Source organism: Dreissena polymorpha, chromosome 2, assembly GCF_020536995.1.
Source record: "Dreissena polymorpha isolate Duluth1 chromosome 2, UMN_Dpol_1.0, whole genome shotgun sequence".
Taxonomy (NCBI): Eukaryota; Metazoa; Mollusca; class Bivalvia; order Myida; family Dreissenidae; genus Dreissena; species Dreissena polymorpha.
The window spans coordinates 126799086-126818497 of record NC_068356.1 but is presented as its reverse complement, the minus strand read 5'-3'; the positions used below and the strand labels follow the sequence as shown (position 1 = coordinate 126818497).

Sequence of the window (19412 nt, the reverse complement as noted above, 5' to 3'; positions counted from 1 at the left end):
TGACCTTGACCTTCAAATGAATGACATTGAAATGACCAGTAGTCATCTTCTAGTACTGGCCAATCTTTATTTCAAGTTTGAAGACTCTAGGTACAAGCATACCAAAGTTATAACATGAAATAAGAACTTTAACATTTTTACATTCAAGGTCACAGTGACCTTGACCTTCAAATGAATGACCTTGAAATGTCCAGTGGTTACTTACTAGTTCTGGCCAACCTTCATGTCAAGTTTCAAGACTCTAGGTCCAAGCATACCAAAGTTATAACAACTTTAACATTTTTACATTCAAGGTCACAGTGACCTTGACCTTCAAATGAATGACCTTGAAATGTCCAGTGGTTACTTACTAGTTCTGGCCAACCTTCATGTCAAGTTTCAAGACTCTAGGTCCAAGCATACCAAAGTTATAACAACTTTAACATTTTTATATTGAAGGTCACAGTGACCTTCACCTTCAAATGAATGACCTTGAAATGACCAGTGGTCATCTGTTAATCCTGGCCAACCTTCATGTCAAGTTTGAAGACTCTAGGTCCAAGCATACCAAAGTTATACCATGAAATAAGAACTTTAACATTTTTACATTCAAGGTCACAGTGACCTTGACCTTCAAATGAATGACCTTGAAATGACCAGTGGTTACTAACTAGTTATGGCCAACCTTCATGTCAAGTTTCAAGACTCTAGGTCCAAGCATACCAAAGTTATAAGAACTTTAACATTTTTTATATTGAAGGTCACAGTGACCTTGACCTTCAAATGAATGACCTTGAAATGACCAGTGGTCATCTGTTAATCCTGGCCAACCTTCATGTCAAGTTTGAAGACTCTAGGTCCAAGCATACCAAAGTTATACCATGAAATAAGAACTTTAACATTTTCGAGCACGCCGCCACCCCGCCCGCCCGCCCGCCCCCCCGCCCGCCCGACAACATCAATCTATAAGCCGAGATTTTTTCGAAAAAAATCCGGCTAATAATTACGTTATACTAGATAATCTAGTCATGCAGGACATTATACTAAGTAATGGAGTGTAATGTAGGGCTGTACTTCTAAATAAATCAACATATTTTACACAAAGGCATATTTTACACTTCATACAATTGTTCTGGTTTTATCTTCTAAAGATACTGATAGGGCAAAGTCACTACAAAATTAGAGACTATAGAAAACTGGTTACATTTCACTAAAAAATGACCAAAAGAAGAAGGTGAAAAAACAGACAATGTTGATATGTGTTGAGTTCTTTTTGGTTTGTACAAGACATAGCTTATGTATTGCTTACATCAATTCAGATTAGAATGCCTTAAACAAAAGGGATGGTTATGGGGTATGTATGTGTCACATTGTGCATTTATTTAAAGTTGCTGTTTTTACATTGAATTATATAAAGAAATATTAAAAATATTGTGACCACAATTGCCGACACACCACACAGTTTAGCATGGCAACTCTTGAGTTACAATTGCTCACACAACACACGGTAATCTGGCACCAGAGATAAGCAAGTTACCTTTCTGCTTTTACCATCAGGCAGGTTTTGGTTGGTCTATGGTAACAAAATAGTTTGAAAATCAGACTTTTTGAACCTCATTCCAGAAAAACTGGGCTTTATTCATGAGAGGAAAAAGGCAGACGGCACAGGCTAATCGGGGACGACACTTACAGCTTTTATTTAAAATTTTGTTAAAAGGAAGACTGTTTTTGACAAAAATCAAGTGTATGGGCAAAGTTTCGTCTCAGTCAGCCTGTGTTGACTGCACACACTATTGTGGGATGACACTTTACTCATATGCATTAAGCCCTATTTTACCAGAATAAGGTTTTGTTATGCATTTTGGTAATAAAGATAGGGTAATAGTGATGACAGCTGGTGGCTTGCTATGCATTTCCCTCTAGTTCTTCACAATGAAAACATACGTATAAAATACTAAAACACAAAGAAGGGAGTTTTTTCATCCATGGATGATTTTAAGTAGTTTCTTAGAAGTAATTAGTTGTTTAATAGAGAATACAATTTTCAGTTGAAAGAAGCATGATGGAGCCTCGCTCTGTGAAAAGGGGGTTAAATGCATTTGTGTACAGTGATGTCTTACGTTAGCCTGTGCAGTTAGTACAGGCTAATCAGGGACGACATTAACCTTCTTTTTTTTTCAATATCAAATAAGACTCTTATTGAAGAAAATCCAATTTAAGCGAAAAAGTGCAGTCTGCACAGGCTAATCTGGAATGACACTTTACACACATGCATTTAACCCCGTCTTCTCATAGTTAAACTCAATTTAACAGTTGATGACAAGGGAAGAAATCCATAGCTTACCTCAAATGGTTTAGGGGCTGCCTGCTTCTTATGGTTTGGAGTAACGGGCCTTGCCTGAAGATTATTTACATGTTCCTGAAAGAAATGAAAACAAAATAGTATTATTTAGTGCCATAAACTTACAGAGAAACTTGGAATCAGTTTCCATAGTACAAATAAGTCCAAGGTGTATTATGCTTACTTTATGCTTTCCGATGGTTAATAGAGATATATCAGTAAATTATAACTGATATTTCACTTTCTATGATCACTCATGAATTACATTCGATATTCCACCAAATCCAACAAATATCCTCCATTGATTAAAAAAAATATTTTTTATTTTTAAACATTCAATTGGAAATTTTGGGGTGTCATTTGCAATAACAATATACTTTTTGACTTTGGGAATGGGGTAACATTTCGACCCCAAATTTGACACACTGCTTACTGTAGCAACAAGTATCTTGGTGGCGACATCTATCAGCCTCTGTGCCTCGCCGCGTGTGATGGACCTGCTGGGAACGGTCCTCATCTGTGGGAATCCTCCCTTGATACGTCTACAACACAGGGAGCATGAATTGGTTGTTTTATTGAGCCTCAGTATGGGAAACCCGGCTATATGCATGTGCGTATAGTATCGTCCAAAATTAGCCTGTGCAATCTGCAAGGCTAATCAGGGACAACACTTTACCCTTTTTTGTAGTTTTTGTTTTCAGGAAGTCTCTTCTAAACACAAATCGAGTCCAGGCAGGAAGTTTGTACGTGATTAGCTAATCTTGGACGACACTTTACGCTCAGTTTTCCCAGAACGTAACTCAATTGAATTAACAAATACCACAATCCTAGCTGCTAAAACTATGAGCTTGATAAACTAAGCACCATAACTATTCACATAACTTAAGAGCACACAATAAAAATTAATTTAAATGACTATGTACACAGTTTGGCAAGGAGAACTGACTTTCTGAACAAGATAATTCTAAAATTTTCCAGTGCATGGTATGGCAGCTTATTATGTTTATATCTTAATATTTACTGATATCTGAAACTATTTCACATTAAATTTTAATTCACAAGCATTTATCACTGTAATCATTAAATGGTAACCCTGCTAATTTGTATGGAGAAAACAAATATTCTGAACATTATTGCCACCAAAATGAACCTTGTTCCGGGAAAAAAGGGCTTTATGCATGTGTGTAGTGTCGTCCAGGATTTTCATGTGCATTCCACACAGATTAATTAGGGACAACAATTTCTGCCTATACTGACTTGTTTGTTTCGATGTGACCTGGCTTTAGACAAAAAGATTCATAAAAGCTCAAAGTGTCCCTGATAAGTCTATGCAGACTGCACAGCCTAATTGGGGACAGCGAATTATGCACATGCATGAAGCCCAATTATACTGCAAACTGCTCAAATGTTTATCTCAAATCCGTTTAACATCCATCCCTAAAACTGAATCCTACTTGTGTTTCTGTGAGGGAAGCCCCACGCCAAAGCCGACCAACTCCGCCTTGATTGCCCTCCCCTGGGTGGGGTGATGTCGGTACATCCACTCAGGCATGGTCGGATGCTGCAATAAGAGGGGCTGTGAAAAACATTGAACAATGTGACCAACTATCGTGGCTTAAGTTAATTACAAGCCAGAAAAGCATTATTTAGCCACGGTCTGTAAAAACTCTGCTTAATGCATGTGAGTGAATGGTAGGCCAAGATTAGCCTTGCAACAACACTTTTCGCCTTAATTACATTTTCGCTATGAAAATAATTTATTAAATAAAAGAAATACCATAAAAGCAGAAAGTGTCGTCCAAAATTAGCCTTTGCAAACTGCATACACTACGCTGTTATGACACTTTACACACATGCATTAAGCCCAGTATTCCCAGAACATAATACTATTTATTGCTATCTATAAATGAAAGGTATGCTATTTTTATGTTTAAAGTCTTAAATAAATATTCACAATATATTTATAACTTTCTAAATCAGTTAAAGATAAAATGCAGAATTTAATTTGTACTTTGAAAAGCTACTCAATATTACAAAAAACAATTATTAACAAAGATGTGTTCCACTTTCTAGAAATAAGATGAAATGTCATTTTAAACAGCAATAAAATATATAAATCTCTTTTAGATTAACATTGTCTTTTCAAGAGTCACTGCTATCAAAAGGAGCATATAATTGTGTTATAAATCCAAATAATAGCACAGACAGGCACAAACTATATTGGAGAAGACTGGTGTGTTTTCTGAACAGCAGAATAAATATATGTGTCGCGCTCTGAGTAACGGGGTTTAAAGCATGTGCGTTAAGTGTTGATCCAGATTAGCCAGTGCAGTCCACACAGGCTAATTAGGGATAACACTTTCCATCTAAACTGGATTTTTGCTAAGAAGAGACTTTCTTTAGAGGGATATATAAAAGTGGAAAGTGTCTTCCCTGATTAGCCTGTGCAGACTGCACAGGCTAATCTAGGACAACACTTTACGCACATGCATTAAACCCCCTTTTCTCAGATTGTGGCTAATGTTAAGTTTATTTCACTTTGTATTGATTTACAACTGTCTTGGCTGTAAAATGTAAACTTAAGAATGTTAGACTAGTTCACATGTTGTATTGTAATTTTTCTAACATGTCTTCTACTTTTTATCCTGTAAAAGTAAGAGATTCACTCTTAACCATTTCACTTGAATGGTTGTGGACCTTAAATGCTGGTTAAAATATTAATTGAAAAAAAAGTTCTTAAGTGTATATTGATATGACAAAATATCTGAATACACCAAACATTGATAATGAAATGTCTCTAAAAAAAATCAATGGTGTGGACACAAATATCTCATGTTTTTCCAGACATAAAAATACATGGGGAAACATACAAGCCATGTTAAAACAGTGATGCTCAAATCACATTTACCTTCAACATTATAACAGGTAAAAGCAAAACACATGATAAGATCTGAAAATAATACTTTGCAAGCATGGTGTGTAAACTAAGAACATATATTTGACATGATAAATAATGAGCTAAACATGTAAAATTGGCTGCATTGTGCTAGCATTTGATCTGAAAAGATAATACCAAAACATGCACTGTATGTTACAAGCATGAAAGATAATACCTAAGCCATAAAATATTCAAAACATACAAAAGAGCGTATGCATGATGATTTTTAATTAATTTCATTCAATAAAAATGGCAATTAATGGTTAGAAATGAAACCAATGTTTTGCTGTCATTCTTGGACCCCCTTTAAACCATTTCATTTGTCAAATAAAGGTCAATACTTAAGCTTCACAAATGTTAACTTTAAAATAAACTTATCATTAATGTGCACTTCCAATATTGCTCAGATACAAAGCCATGTCTTGATTGTGTCCAATTAAATAGATGTTGCCTATTTGTAATTGAATAAATAAGACATTTTTCATTAAAATTGAGCCTTGATCTGGGAAAACTGGCTTTAATGTATGTGCATAGTGTGCGTAGTGTCATAATTTAGGCACATGCATTAAGCCCCATTTTCCCAGATTGAGGTTTAACTGTAACTAATTAACTCTAATTATAGTATTCTGCTTGATATAAACATGTAAAGCATTCAAAGCCATCAGTTATAGTACAGGGAAGAAAATAATGGCATCCAAGATTACACCACTTTCTACCTATGCATACATGCAAATTATGCCCAGTTAATCTGCCACCAATAGTTCCATTTACAAGCATGCAAAAATCTGTCCATAATAAATAAAAAACATGCACATAATAGAGGGTAAGACAGTTAAAACCTTGTTGTGCACATTGGGTTGCCATGGCGTCTTTCTGTTACTAAGGTGACCTGACCTTGAAGGGTCAAGGTCAAACCCAACGACCTTCTGGGGCTGTTTGATCTGTAACTTGTTGTTGTCCTTACTGTCTGGCTTTTAGCATTAAGTGAAAAGTTCAAACATCAGTAGGTGAACATAAGGCCAAATACCAGTGCCACTTGAAGTGATAATATGAGAGTACTTTTGACTGAATTTATATAAGACACAACATGTAAGTGATATAAAAACAACTACAATATAGCTATACACATATGCTCTGATCTGGGAAAATGGGGCTTACTGCATGTGTGTAAAGTTTCGTCCCATATTAGCCTGTGCAGTTGGCACAGGTTAATCAGGGATGACACTTTCTGCCTGAATTGGATTGTTTGCTTAGAATAGACTTGCTTTAACCAATAAAAAACTATAAAAGTGGAAAGTGTCATCCCTGATTAGCCTGTGCAGACTGCACAGGCTAATCAGGAACGACACTATGAGCATATGCATTAAGCGCGGTTTTCCGAGAGTGCTTCTCATATGTATAAGAGTTTTCCAGGAAAGTGCTATGCAAGGCACTAATATGTCATCCTTATAACCTTTGCAAATTTTCAAAAAGTAATAATTAGCAATACATCATAGGTGCCTAGCAATATGCATTTAGTTTTACAAACTCTGACAATATTAATGCGTGAATTATCTACCAAATGAAACTAGCAATAACTGTAAATAATTAATATGGAAAATTATAATTATAAAAGCAATTCTGACAACTACAGATGTTATAAATACCAATACTGAGGATTATTAGTGATGTGGACAGTATGCAAGACATTCTTATTTTTTAAGGTAATAGCTTTGAGCACTAAAATCAGAAACAGCCGCATGGATTGTAACTCGTGAAATGACTGTTAGGGTGTTGTAGAAACTACGTAGTGAGATATGTGACCTAGGTTTTCAAATAAAAGCACACATTACTATATTGAACATATACTTTAACATGAATGTAAGTTTTTATATGAGTTTAATAAGCAGATATGAGATTTGAGAATTAACAGCAAAAAGACTGACAATTGATAAATATATGTGAACCTTGGATATGAGATGGCCTAATGATAACCAAGAATCGAAGAATGAAATTAGTGTCAATAATTTAAGAGAACCTTTACTTGAGCAAGTAACAGTTAACTTGAGATGAAACGGTGAATGAGAGTTGAGACTCCAAACCAAAAGTGAAACACATGACTTACAATTAATTTTGATACACGATTGTTTGTTATGAGATGATAAATTCACAGATGAGTATCAAGATTAATAATTAAAGGCTTAAGACGTTCAATAAACCATATCTTTTGATCTCAAATGGAGGAATGAGATATGAGACCCCAGGATTTTATTCATGTTCTTGGAAAACTGGGCTTAATCAGAGGGGGTAATCACGTGATTATCAAGATGGCGACGTCCGTGCTGAGGCAGGTATTTTACGCTGTTTTATACTCTTTATTACTTGTATTAAATTTTTTAATTCTGCTCACTTTCCAGCCATATTGCCAAGAAAGTTATATTCGTTCTATATCTTGACTTAACTCGCTGCAAAATTGCTTAGCAGGATGACCTAATTAGGACTCCATTAAGAAAATGTGCGGGGAGTAAAGTCGAGATTTAAAGCGAATTTAAATACGAAATGAACGCTAATCACCTTTTTACTGATATGGCTGGAAAGTGAGCGTCATTGAAAAAATAAACACAATTAATAAAGAGTATAAAACGGCGAAAATAACTGTCTCTGCATAGATTTCCTTGATAAACCCCTCTGTTCATGTATGTGTGTAAAGTGTAGTTGCACATAAGCCTGTGCAATCCGCTGGATTTGTGTTTAGAAGAGACTTTGATTAAACAAAAAATTCCACAAAAGCGGAAAGTGTCGTCCCTGATTGGCCCCTGCGAACTGCACAGGCTTATCTGGGACAACACTTTTTGAAGATGCATTAAGTCCAGTTTCCCGAGATTATGACTTCAATAATAATGAAAGGGTTAAGATGTACTATAAACCTATACTTGTGATCTGAGATGGAGAGGTGTGATATGATCCCTGAGGATTTAAGGGAAAGCATCACAACTTACAATGAACCTATACTTGTACATGTAACGTTTGAGGAGTCGTTTTATGTCATCCTCTCTCAGTTCTCCGTCCGTCTGTAAGCCAGAAACACATAAACATAAGACGTTGATGGTCAACGACAAAAACACCTGATGCACATACTGGAATTAGAGTTATATGGGCAAAATATTTCTATTACTAAAAAGGCTTCCAACTATTTTGGCCTTACTTACATTTTTTTTGGCACACATATAATATTCTTTGGGGATCGTTTCTAGGACTTTGTACAAAGATTTTTGGGATATGTCCAAAAAGGTATTTTTTAAGAAGGAAAACCTATTTTTTAAATTATTTCATGCATAATTAATTTTCTGATAAGCCATAATATGTAAACTTTGCCATCATTGAAATACTAAAACCTATTTATTTAAGCTCTATTGCATCAAAAGCCTACAGATTATTAACCCTTTAAATGCTGGGAAATTTGTCGTCTGCTAAAATGTCGTCTGCAGAATTTCTAAAATTAGCATTTTCTTCAACTTTTTTCAAAGAATACTATCAGAATAGCAAACAGTTTGGATCCTGATGAGACGCCACGTTCTGTGGCGTCTCATCTGGATCCAAACTGTTTGCAAAGGCCTTCAAAATTCGGTTCCCGCACGGAGAGAGTTAAAAACGCTTGCAAGTCCATTTCCTGGGACAAAAAACCAGTACTTAGTGTCTGTTGGGGAAATCAAAAGAACGTTCCCACAGGGAGGATCGAACCCGTTACCTCATAATGGCTGGGCAGACACCATATCCACTAAACCACTGAAACCTATATTGAAATATTTATTTCAGGTACATGAGGATAACCTTAAATTGATATCTCAGAGATTTCTTACAAATGTTAGCCATCAAAGATAAGATATTTTGCGCTTTTAACCTTAATATATTCATCAAGTCAAATTCATTCTTAATGTACAAATTGTTTTATGACCATGTTAGTTACTCCATGTTTACATGCAGCATTACCACATTTATACTGTTCACTTTCATGTATTCAGTATATTGATTTACTTCAAGTATGCATTGAAGAAGTTTGTTTTACTCAACCTGATAATCTTCAGTATTTTGGAAAGAGCAAATAAAACTGTCATTAAATCATTGATAAGAATAAATCAAGATTCAATTGAGATATCTATAAAATCTTAACACTCAAACAATAAAATAGGATGCAATGCATGAATTTGGTAGCGTTTTTTCTTCCTAAAATATTTTGAATAAATTAACTTCCATTTTAAATACATATGAGCCTTGCTTTGGGAAAACGGAGCTTAATGCATATGCTTAAATACCGCACCAGATCAGCCTGTGCAGTCCGTATAGGCTTATCAGGGACAAGAATTTCAGCTTCAATGGAAATTGAAATTTCTCCTCTAAACAAAAAACAAGTCTAGGGAATAATTGTTGTCCCTGATTAGCCTATGCAGTCTGCACAGACTAATCTAAGATGACACTTTAAGCACTTTCATTAAGCCTCGTTTTCTCAGAGCCAGACTTTAATGGTACTAGGCTGTTGTGCTGTCACCTTATATTGTGTTTTTGTGATAAGTGATTGTATTGTTATAATATTGTCGGTTTGAAGTATTGTTATCAGCGTTGCTGTCAATAGAACCTTTCCATGAATCAATACATTTGTGGCGGGTAAAGTACTTGGGTAAATAATTATACGCTCTAAATGTGATAGGGTGTGGGTAGCTATAGACAATATGGAATCTGTTTTTACTGTCACAAACTATGCTGGTGTCAATAATTTCAAACATTCATGCACATATTTCATGACAAAACTAAAACATAAGAATAGTATTTAAATAGCATCAATCAGAATGATTATAAATATGAAACTATACAAAAACCCATGTTCCATTATGTGTCATTTTGTGTTGTCTGCATATCTCTTTAAAAAAACAAATTATCTTAATACACTAAATGGGAAAAAACTGTTTAGTACAAGAGCCAACATTACAAAACAAAAGTACCGGATTAGCTTCTAACGAACAATTATTCAACAAAACAGCTACAGTTTGTTACCCAGCAACATTGAAATCAGTAGTGTCATGTGAAAACGGGTCTATAGCAATATGCAGCCAGCGTAACTCCATCCCTAACAGGCCCTTTAGGAGCTACCATGTCAACAAATAAGACCAAAAACCTTGCATGACTTTAAAGCAGACAAGGAAGCTCCTGACCAGACTGCGCACATGTGCAGGCTGGTTAGGTGCTACACTGGCCGCATATGGCAAAAAATCCCATTTTCGCATAACATGGCTCTAATTATAGTGTGCAAGCGCTATCTTAGTACCGGGTGCATTTGAGTGATCCGAGTCTTGACCTCCGCTTGGCTGAAATAGTGCTTCAGTGCTCGGTCGTGTAAACCATCATACTGCAGTGTAGCCCTCTGAAATTCAGTATAACCATCCCAATAAAGATAATCATACTGCAGTGAGGCCTGCTGACATGCAGTGAAACCATCACCATGACCATCAGGAAGTGTTTTGCCATGTTGTAGTCATAGATATACTAATAGGATCTGTTGCTTAAATAACTTGGCAAGTCATATTGTCAAAGGTATGGTATACATGGCATAGTATAACATTTCTGGAACAGTCTATAAATACATACCATGGATAAGTAAAAAACATTGAAGGCCAAGTTTGGTAAAAGTAAACATAAAAAAGTTATTTAGAATAGTTCATTTATTTCTAATGTTGAAACTTCTAGAATAAATTTAAAAACAAGAGCACCGCCTTGCGGGTGCAGACCGCTCATCTATTTTCTTTTTAAAGGTGAAGGGACTCTCATTTTCAATCACAAAGGAGGGAGGAGTGGAGTGAAGAGGGGTGTATAGTGTGGGGTTGTGGACATTTATTACATTATCTTCCAAAAAAGCGAAAAAAAAAAAAAAAAAAAAAAAAAAATCGGGGGGGGGGGGGGTATAGTGTGAGGGTGTGGTGATAATTTGTGAGATGATCTTAAAAAAAAAAAAAAAAAAAAAAAAAAAAAATCAAAAAAAAAATTTGGGGGGGGGGGTGGGGGGGGTGGGGTGGGGGTATAGTGTGAGGGTGTGGTGGTCATTTGTGAGATGATCTTATAAAAAAAAAAAAAAAAAAAAAAATTAGGGGGGGGGGGGGGAGGGGGGGAGGGGGGGGGAGGGCACGGGGGATGGTTTGGGTGAAGTCTATTGTGGTATGTCAGGTAAGAGTAGTTTCATCAAAGTATCAATCAAATCTAATCATAAATAAAGAAGTTATGGCAATTTTAGCAAAATTTAATAATTTGACCTTGAGAGTCAAGGTCATTCAAAGGTCAAAGTAAAATTCAAGTTGCCAGGTACAGTAACCTCATGATAGCATGTAAGTATTTGAAGTTTGAAAGCAATAGCCTTGATACTTCGAGTGGATCGAAACACAAAATTTAACCATATATTAAAAGTTACTAAGTCAAAAAAGGGCCATAATTCCGTAACAATGACAACCAGAGTTATGCAACTTGTCCTTTTACTGTACCCTTATGATAGTTTGTGAGTGTTCCAAGTATGAAAGCAATATCTATGATACTTTAGGGGTAAAGTGACCAAAACATAAATCTTAACCAAATTTTCAATTTTCTAAGTATAAAGGGCCCATAATTCCGTCCAAATGCCAGTCAGAGTTACATAACTTTGCCTGCACCGTCCCCTTATGATAGTTCATAAATCTTGCAAGTATGAAAGCAATAGCTTTGATACTGTAGGAATAAAGTGGACCTAAACACAAAACTTAATCAAATTTTCAATTTTCTAAGTATAAAAAGGGCACATAATTCTGTCAAAATGCCAGTCAGAGTTACATTACTTTGCCTGCACAGTCCCCTTATGATAGTTAGTAAGTGTTGCAAGTATGAAAGCAATAGCTTTGATGCTTAAGGAATAAAATGGACCTAAACACAAAACTTAACCAAAATTGTCAATTTTCTAAGTATAAAAAGGGCACATAATTCTGTCAAAATGCATGCCAGAGTTATCTAACTTTGCCTGCCCAGTCCCCTCATGATAGTAAGTAAGTGTACCAAGTTTGAATGCAATAGCATTGATACTTACTGAGAAAAGTGGAACTAAACGCAAAACTTAACCAAAATTTGCAATTTTTTAAGTACAAAAAGGGCACATAATTCTGTCAAAATGCACGCCAGAGTTATCTAACTTTGCCTGCCTAGTCCCCTCATGATAGTAAGTAAGTGTACCAAGTTTGAATGCAATAGCATTGATACTTTCTGAGAAAAGTGGACCTAAACGCAAAACTTAACCGGACGCCGACGCCAACGCCAACGCCAACGCCAACGCCGACGCCAAGGTGATGACAATAGCTCATAATTTTTTTTCAAAAAATAGATGAGCTAAAAACGGCTGATGCACATTAAACACATAATAAAACAGTATTTTTATAAAAAAAACACACAATTTCATTTCCTAAATTATGTACTTACCTGACATATGTACTTTAGGATTCTATCTCGGCCCGAAAATAACTCGCTATACGGTAGGCGCCGCATAATAGACGACTACCGGAAATAAACAACTTTCGCGCATGCGTATCGTAGTTTCCTCTCCACACGACCTCATGCTCGAATCACTTTTCTTCTCGGCGCCTTCGAAGGCGTTTGTTACTCGCTATTTTTCAGCATGGCTGAAGTGTTTGTTAAAAATAATAATAATCGTTCTCCGTTTGTGGATAACGAGGAAGAAGATATGGGACACAGTGACGTGAGTAATAACACAGTGTCTGGCAAGCAGAAAAAAAGACGTTCCAAAGTAGACTTATTAGAGGATCGTTTTGACGAGAAATACGGTAAACTTGAAAATACTTTACACAATATTGTTGCATTGTTGCAATGCCAGTCACAAAGACATGGTAATTCAACGCAGGGGAATGGCAAAAGCCCCAATTATGACCAGGGGAGTGATAAAAGCCCCAATTTTGAAGAGAGGACTGGTCAAAGTTCCACAAGTAATCGTCAAGATGACGTACTTTCCATTCATCCTGCTTCCTCTGAACATTTTTCGTTGTCTGATTCAGAAGAAGAAGACACAGAGCACAGTGCTAGTGTACGTAGGTGTTTGAAAGACATTTTTGGAGAAGATGCATGTTTGAAAAAAGATGCACAAAAGCCAACTGGCATTTGCTTAGAAAATTCGCAGAAAGAAATTTTGGAACAAAGCTATCGGTCTAAAACACCAAATAATGTAACAGCATTTTCTGAAGAGTGCAAAGATTTATTTCCAGTTGATGAAGACACTGAACATTTTTTACGTGTACCTACATTGGACGATATTGTAGACACGTGTCTAACAAAGAAGTTTGGTTCTAGAGCTTCATTCGCTAAACATGGAACTTTTCTGTTCTCACAACCAAACAAAATGGTGGAGAAGACCGCATACAGAGGACAGCAAAGTGTCTACATGGGTATTGTTACACAGATGTACATGCAGCAAGCTCTTGCAATGTTAATGGACATGGTTACAGATAAACCAGACATTGAGAAAAAAGTGAAGGACATTTTTGCTTTATCCACACGAAGTCTAGATCAATTTGGTAGAGCAGGAGCATTTTTTCATATCATTCGTAGACAAGTCACAATGAGCGAGACTTCTTTATATGAACTTGATGATTCAAGGACAATCAGTAACCTACCCTTGAGAGGGGACGGGGTGTTTGGTGAAGAATTGGAAAAGACTCTCAAACAAAAGAAAGACAAAAGAAAAACACTTGAAGAGTTATTGCCAGAAAAATTGCAAAAGAAGGAAACATATAAGAGGAAAGCCAGTGAACAGACAGAACAGCAAACATCTGTCAAAAGACAATATGTAAAGACAAATACAAGAATGGGTGTTCAGCCAAATGAATACAATAGAGCGCCACCTACATTTCGCATTCCAAAATACAATGCGGAACCACGAAGTACTTTTCGAACAGAGCACAGAGCTGGTGGCTCGAGAGGTCGGGGCAACTATGCAGCCAATAACAGACCAAGGGCTACAGTTGCCGAGGTTAGTAAACAATGACCAGTCAGGTTTGTTAATGTTGCGACCGGAGATACCAGTAGGGGACAGATTAACTCATTTTCAAAAAAATTGGCAGTTGATTACAACAGACAAATGGGTTTTATCAATTATAAAAGAGGGTTACAAATTGGAATTCATAAAGAAACCAATTTTTCAGGGTATAAAACAAACTCATGTCAGTATCGAAAACGAACATATTATGCAGGAAGAAATAGATTCTTTAATGCAAAAAAATGCTATAGAAATCGTACCGAAAACAAATTGGACGACAGGTTTTTACAGTACTCTATTTTTAGTCAAGAAAAAGACAGGAGATTTAAGACCAGTCATAAATCTAAAACCTCTAAATCGGTACCTCCGAAAGCAACATTTCAAGATGGACACATTGACAAAAGTGTTAAATCTAGTTCAAAAGAACGATTGGGCGATATCTTTCGACTTAAAAGACGCTTATTTTCACATAGGCATATTCAAGAAACACAGAAAATTCCTCAGATTTGCATGGAAGGGGAAAGTTTTCCAATTCAAAACATTATGTTTCGGACCAACTGTCTCTCCACGAGTTTTCACAAAAATATTGTCAGTTGTTGCAGCTTATCTAAGAGTAAAAGCCATACGATTAGCAGTGTATCTGGACGACTGGATACAACTGAATCAAGAAAGACAAATATTACTAACAGAAAGAGAGATAACGCTCAATCTTCTTCTGAATCTAGGTTTCATAATAAACAAAAACAAATCCACTCTCATTCCTGTACAGATTCTGACATATTTAGGAACAGTTTTTCAATTAAAGAAAGGCCTGGTTTATCCAACGGCAGAAAGATTTCAGAAATTAGTGAAGGCAATTCATCTACTAATCAATGGTTACACAAAAGCAAGACAATATTTGGTAGTTCTTGGAATGATGGCATCCACACTAGAAATTGTACCAAATGCAAGACTGTATATGAGACCCCTTCAAATGCATTTGTTACGAAACTGGAGTCCAGCCAGAATGTCTCTGCACTGGGAGGTCCCATGTACACAGTCTGTGAAATCCAGTCTCCATTGGTGGTTACATCAAGCCAATTTTCAAAAAGGGGTATCTTTGCAACCAATTCAACCGCAGATAACAATGACTTGCGATGCATCAATGGTGGGATGGGGTGGTTTTGTGAACAACCAAGTAGTACAGGGTGTTTGGTCCAGGAACCAGAGTACAGAGCATATAAATTATCTGGAATTGAAGGCGGTACATCTGTCATTGGAAAATTTTGTTCCGATATTAAAGAACAAACATGTATTGATTCGATCAGACAATTCCAGCACAGTTCAATATTTGAACAAACAGGGAGGTACAAAATCGATGAGACTTTGCGAATTAGCTCAGAGAATCTGGTTCCTAGCTCTACACCACAATATGAAATTGAAATCAGTACATATCAAGGGGCAGACAAATGTATTAGCGGATTTTCTCAGCCGACACCAACTTCAGGCTACAGAATGGTCACTGAACAAGACTGTAGTGAACCATCTGTTTTGGATGTGGGAGACTCCGCTAATAGATTTGTTTGCGACAGCAGAGAACAAACAATGTCCAGTGTTTTGCTCATGGAATCTAGATACATTAGCACTGACACAGGATGCTCTGTCCATAAGTTGGGAAGGCATGATGGCATATGCATTTCCACCCATAAGTCTGTTGGGCAAGGTACTCAAACACATGATGAAGTTTCAGTGCGAATTGATTCTGATAGCACCAATGTGGGAACGTCAGCATTGGTATCCAATGATTCTTCAGTTGTTGATAGCTCCACCAGTCAAGCTTCCAGAAATGGAAGATTTATTGGTTCAGAAAGGGATGTTACATCCGAATCCAAAATTTCTAAAACTGACTGCATGGAGATTATCGACAAACGGTATGAAACAGAAGGATTTTCTAGACAAACTAGAAAATTATTGTGTTCATCATGGAGAATCGGAACTCAGAAAGATTATAGATGTAAATTTAGGAAATTCCATAGCTGGTGTGGTAAAAGACAAATTGATCCCTTTAGTCCATCTTTAAATAACTGTGCTAATTTTTTAGCTGATCTATATAAAGATGGTTTAAAATACAAAACAATTTCAGGCTATAGATCAATGATGTCTTCTATGTTGAACCCGGTGGACAGAATACCAGTGGGTCAACATCCCTATATTATTCGTTTACTGAAAGGCATTTTCAATGAAAGGCCACCAGTGAAAAGACTTGTACCTGAATGGAATTTATTGTTTGTTTTAGATGCCCTCAAGCAACCACCGTTTGAGCCAATAAAGACAGCCAGTTTAAAGTATGTAACTTACAAGACAGTTTTTCTCATAGCAATTACAACTTTTCGCAGATGTGGGGATTTACAATCTTTGACATTGGGAGAAAATTCTGTGAATGTACAAGCAAAAGGTGTAACTTTCATAAGGCATGGTTTATCGAAACAGGACAGAGGTTCACATCAGAGCAATACTATTTTTATTCCTGCTTTTCCAAAGAACAAGTTGTTGGATCCAAAACGAGCATTGACTTATTATCTGAAATCAACAGAAAAATTTAGGAATTCAAAAGAGAAGGACTCTTTGAAATTATTTTTAACTGTAAATAAACCGCATAGAGCGGCTTCAAGTCAGACAATTTCGTCATGGATTGTTAAGACTATTCAAAAGTCATACAAAATGAAAAAAGTGTATGTATCTAAAGTTAAAGGTCATTCAACTAGGTCAATCGGACCATCATGGGCTCTTTTTAAGGGAGCTCCATTGAAAGATGTTTTAGACAGTGCAGATTGGAGTAGATCATCTACTTTTGTGAAGTTCTATTTTAAAGATGTATCATTTGATTTTCTTAAAGAATAATGTTTTTCTCCCCGGCGAGTTATTTTCCGGAAAGTGAACTGTTTTTAAGTCAACAGTATGGAACATATCATATATATGACGGCCACAAGTAGTGGTTTATCCATCATATATTTTTTAAAATATATTGTTTAAATATGTGGGAAAGTGAATAAGAATACATGATTTGTGCTGTGTACAGTTATTATTGTGTATATAAGAGGGACTGTTGTAGCAGTTTTTATGAAATAGAAGATATAGAAAACTCTGGAATGAGAAGATCTACTATAATTGTTGGAGTGGTCAGAAAGTACCTGAACCCGCCTCCAAAGAGGGACTGCTTTGGGAAGGAATCCTAAAGTACATATGTCAGGTAAGTACATAATTTAGGAAATGAAATTTCCAAATTTGTACTCAAATTATAATTTTATGAGTAAATTATACTTACCTGACATATGTACAAACCCACCCTTCCTCCCCTCTTTTTCAGACTACTTTCTGAGGCCTTCGAAGGCGCCAAGGAAAGTGATTCGAGCATGAGGTCGTGTGGAGAGGAAACTACGATACGCATGCGCGAAAGTTGTTTATTTCCGGTAGTCGTCTATTATGCGGCGCCTACCGTATAGCGAGTTATTTTCGGGCCGAGATAGAATCCTAAAGTACATATGTCAGGTAAGTATAATTTACTCATAAAATTATAATTTGAGTACAAATTTGGAAATTTTACATTACATTTTCTACACTAATATTTAAAAGTATTTCCTACCTGCTTGTTAGTATTTGTTGAGAAATAAATGTTTACATTGTCCTTAATTGCAGGCTGAACAAAGTGAACTAATTAGAGAAAATTCTGGGAAAACTAGCTTCATGCATATGCATAAAGTGTCTGCACTGGCTAATCAGGGACATTCACTCTCCGTCTAGACCGTATTTTTGTTTAGAAAAGACTTCCTGTAAATGAAACATTCCATAAAAGCAGAAAGTATTATGCATTGAGCCTTTTTTTCCCAGAACATACTCAAATCTAATAAATATCCTGTCTGGAGTTCAGAATTCCAAGGTTATTGCTTTTCCTACAGTCTACAGATGCTAGATTGTCAAACATTTCCATTAAAAGCTTGAATAAGGGAAGTGAGGGTTTTCATTAAATCAACTGATCCTGATTATAAAACCTATAGTTGATTCAAATCTTGTTTCATCAAATGAGAACAACAAAAAATTGATCAGCGAATGTAAAATAATTCATTTTTGGAACAAAAAAATGTAGTTAAAATAGTCATAATGAGTAACAAGAGCACTGCATAGCGGTGCCGACGCTCGGCTGTCGGTGCAGTTTTGAATAAATGAAAGCTTGTCAGAAGCAAAGGAAGAAAGGTAAGTGGCGAGAAGAACTCATCTGAAAGATTATGCATCTGTAGATAGAATACTTTCATTTTAAAGTTGTAGGTGGAAGCACTTTGATTTTAGAGCCTATGTTAAAGTTTTAAATATTAGAGGTCACAGTGACCTTGACCTTTGACCTAGTGACACCAAAATTTGTGTGGCGTGTAAAACTGATCAAGGTGCAGCTACATATGAAGTTTCAAAGTTGTAGGTGGAAGCACTTTGATTTTAGAGCCAATGTTAAGGTTTAAGCAAGACGCAGACGGCGGACGGCAAACGGCGGACGACGAGCTGGCTATGACAATACCTCGGGTTTTCTCCCAAAACAGACAAGCTAATAATAGGTGTGTTTGTAATTGTTCTATTTTCAAGTTGCTGAACCTATTCCTCCTTTCACATTAAAACTAATTACCAAGCTTTTCATACATGAATTTATTTTAACATATATCTCATATAACCAACACACCTAAAAGCCTTTAATAAAATCTACTCCATAAATACTATGAGTGGCACTCTGGGAAAACATGTTTCCATGCATGTGAGTAGTACAGCCTTCACTGACAAATTTGGGACTACACTTCCCACTTGTATGGATTTTTTTTCTTCAAGATGGTCTCTTCTTAACAACAAGAGCACCGCATAACGGGTACCATGCTCGGCTACTTGTCAGAATAATTTATTTTTTTTAGAGGTCACAGTGACCTTGACCTTTGACATAGTGACCCAAAATGGGTGTGGCGTGTAGAACTCATCAAGGTGCATTTACATATGAAGTTTCAAAGTTGTAGGTGGAAGCACTTTGATTTTAGAGGCAATGTTAAGGTTTTTGTTAAAGTTTTATTTAAGAGGTCACAGTGACCTTGACCTTTGACCTAGTGACCCAAAAA

General features: G+C 36.2%; 2 protein-coding genes across 25 annotated transcripts in view; one reads left to right on the top strand and one right to left on the bottom strand.

Moving 5' to 3' along the window:
- The window catches only part of LOC127868927 (uncharacterized), a 62074-nt gene that overhangs the window by 37957 nt on the left and 4705 nt on the right, over window positions 1-19412 (bottom strand). For 13 of the 24 annotated variants that reach the window (XM_052411093.1, XM_052411098.1, XM_052411102.1 and 10 more), the window contains 7 exons: window positions 10558-10653; window positions 8237-8308; window positions 6098-6229; window positions 3775-3881; window positions 2754-2862; window positions 2324-2398; window positions 1517-1552 (listed from right to left, as the gene is read on the bottom strand). In XM_052411093.1, coding sequence (XP_052267053.1) covers window positions 1517-1552; window positions 2324-2398; window positions 2754-2862; window positions 3775-3881; window positions 6098-6229; window positions 8237-8308; window positions 10558-10653 — 627 coding nt within the window. Of the gene's footprint in view, window positions 1-1516; window positions 1553-2323; window positions 2399-2753; window positions 2863-3774; window positions 3882-6097; window positions 6230-8236; window positions 8309-10557; window positions 10654-12719; window positions 12795-17590; window positions 17717-19412 lie in introns of those variants that run through there. The other 11 variants (XM_052411096.1, XM_052411103.1, XM_052411117.1 and 8 more) reach the window with 8 other exon arrangements.
- LOC127868928 (uncharacterized) lies at window positions 12819-17789 on the top strand. The gene is made up of 3 exons (XM_052411119.1): window positions 12819-14280; window positions 16562-17515; window positions 17633-17789. Exons 1-2 carry the CDS (start codon window positions 12916-12918, stop codon window positions 16592-16594), a joined length of 1398 nt encoding a protein of 465 aa, XP_052267079.1. The 5' UTR covers window positions 12819-12915; the 3' UTR covers window positions 16595-17515; window positions 17633-17789.

Coding starts and splice junctions, on each gene's coding strand:
- LOC127868928 (XM_052411119.1), top strand. CDS start 12,916: ATGGCTGAAGTGTTTGTTAAAAATAATAATAATCGTTCTCCGTTTGTG. Junction 14,281..16,561: donor CAAGGGCTACAGTTGCCGAG/GTTAGTAAACAA, acceptor TGTTTGTTTTAG/ATGCCCTCAAGCAACCACCG.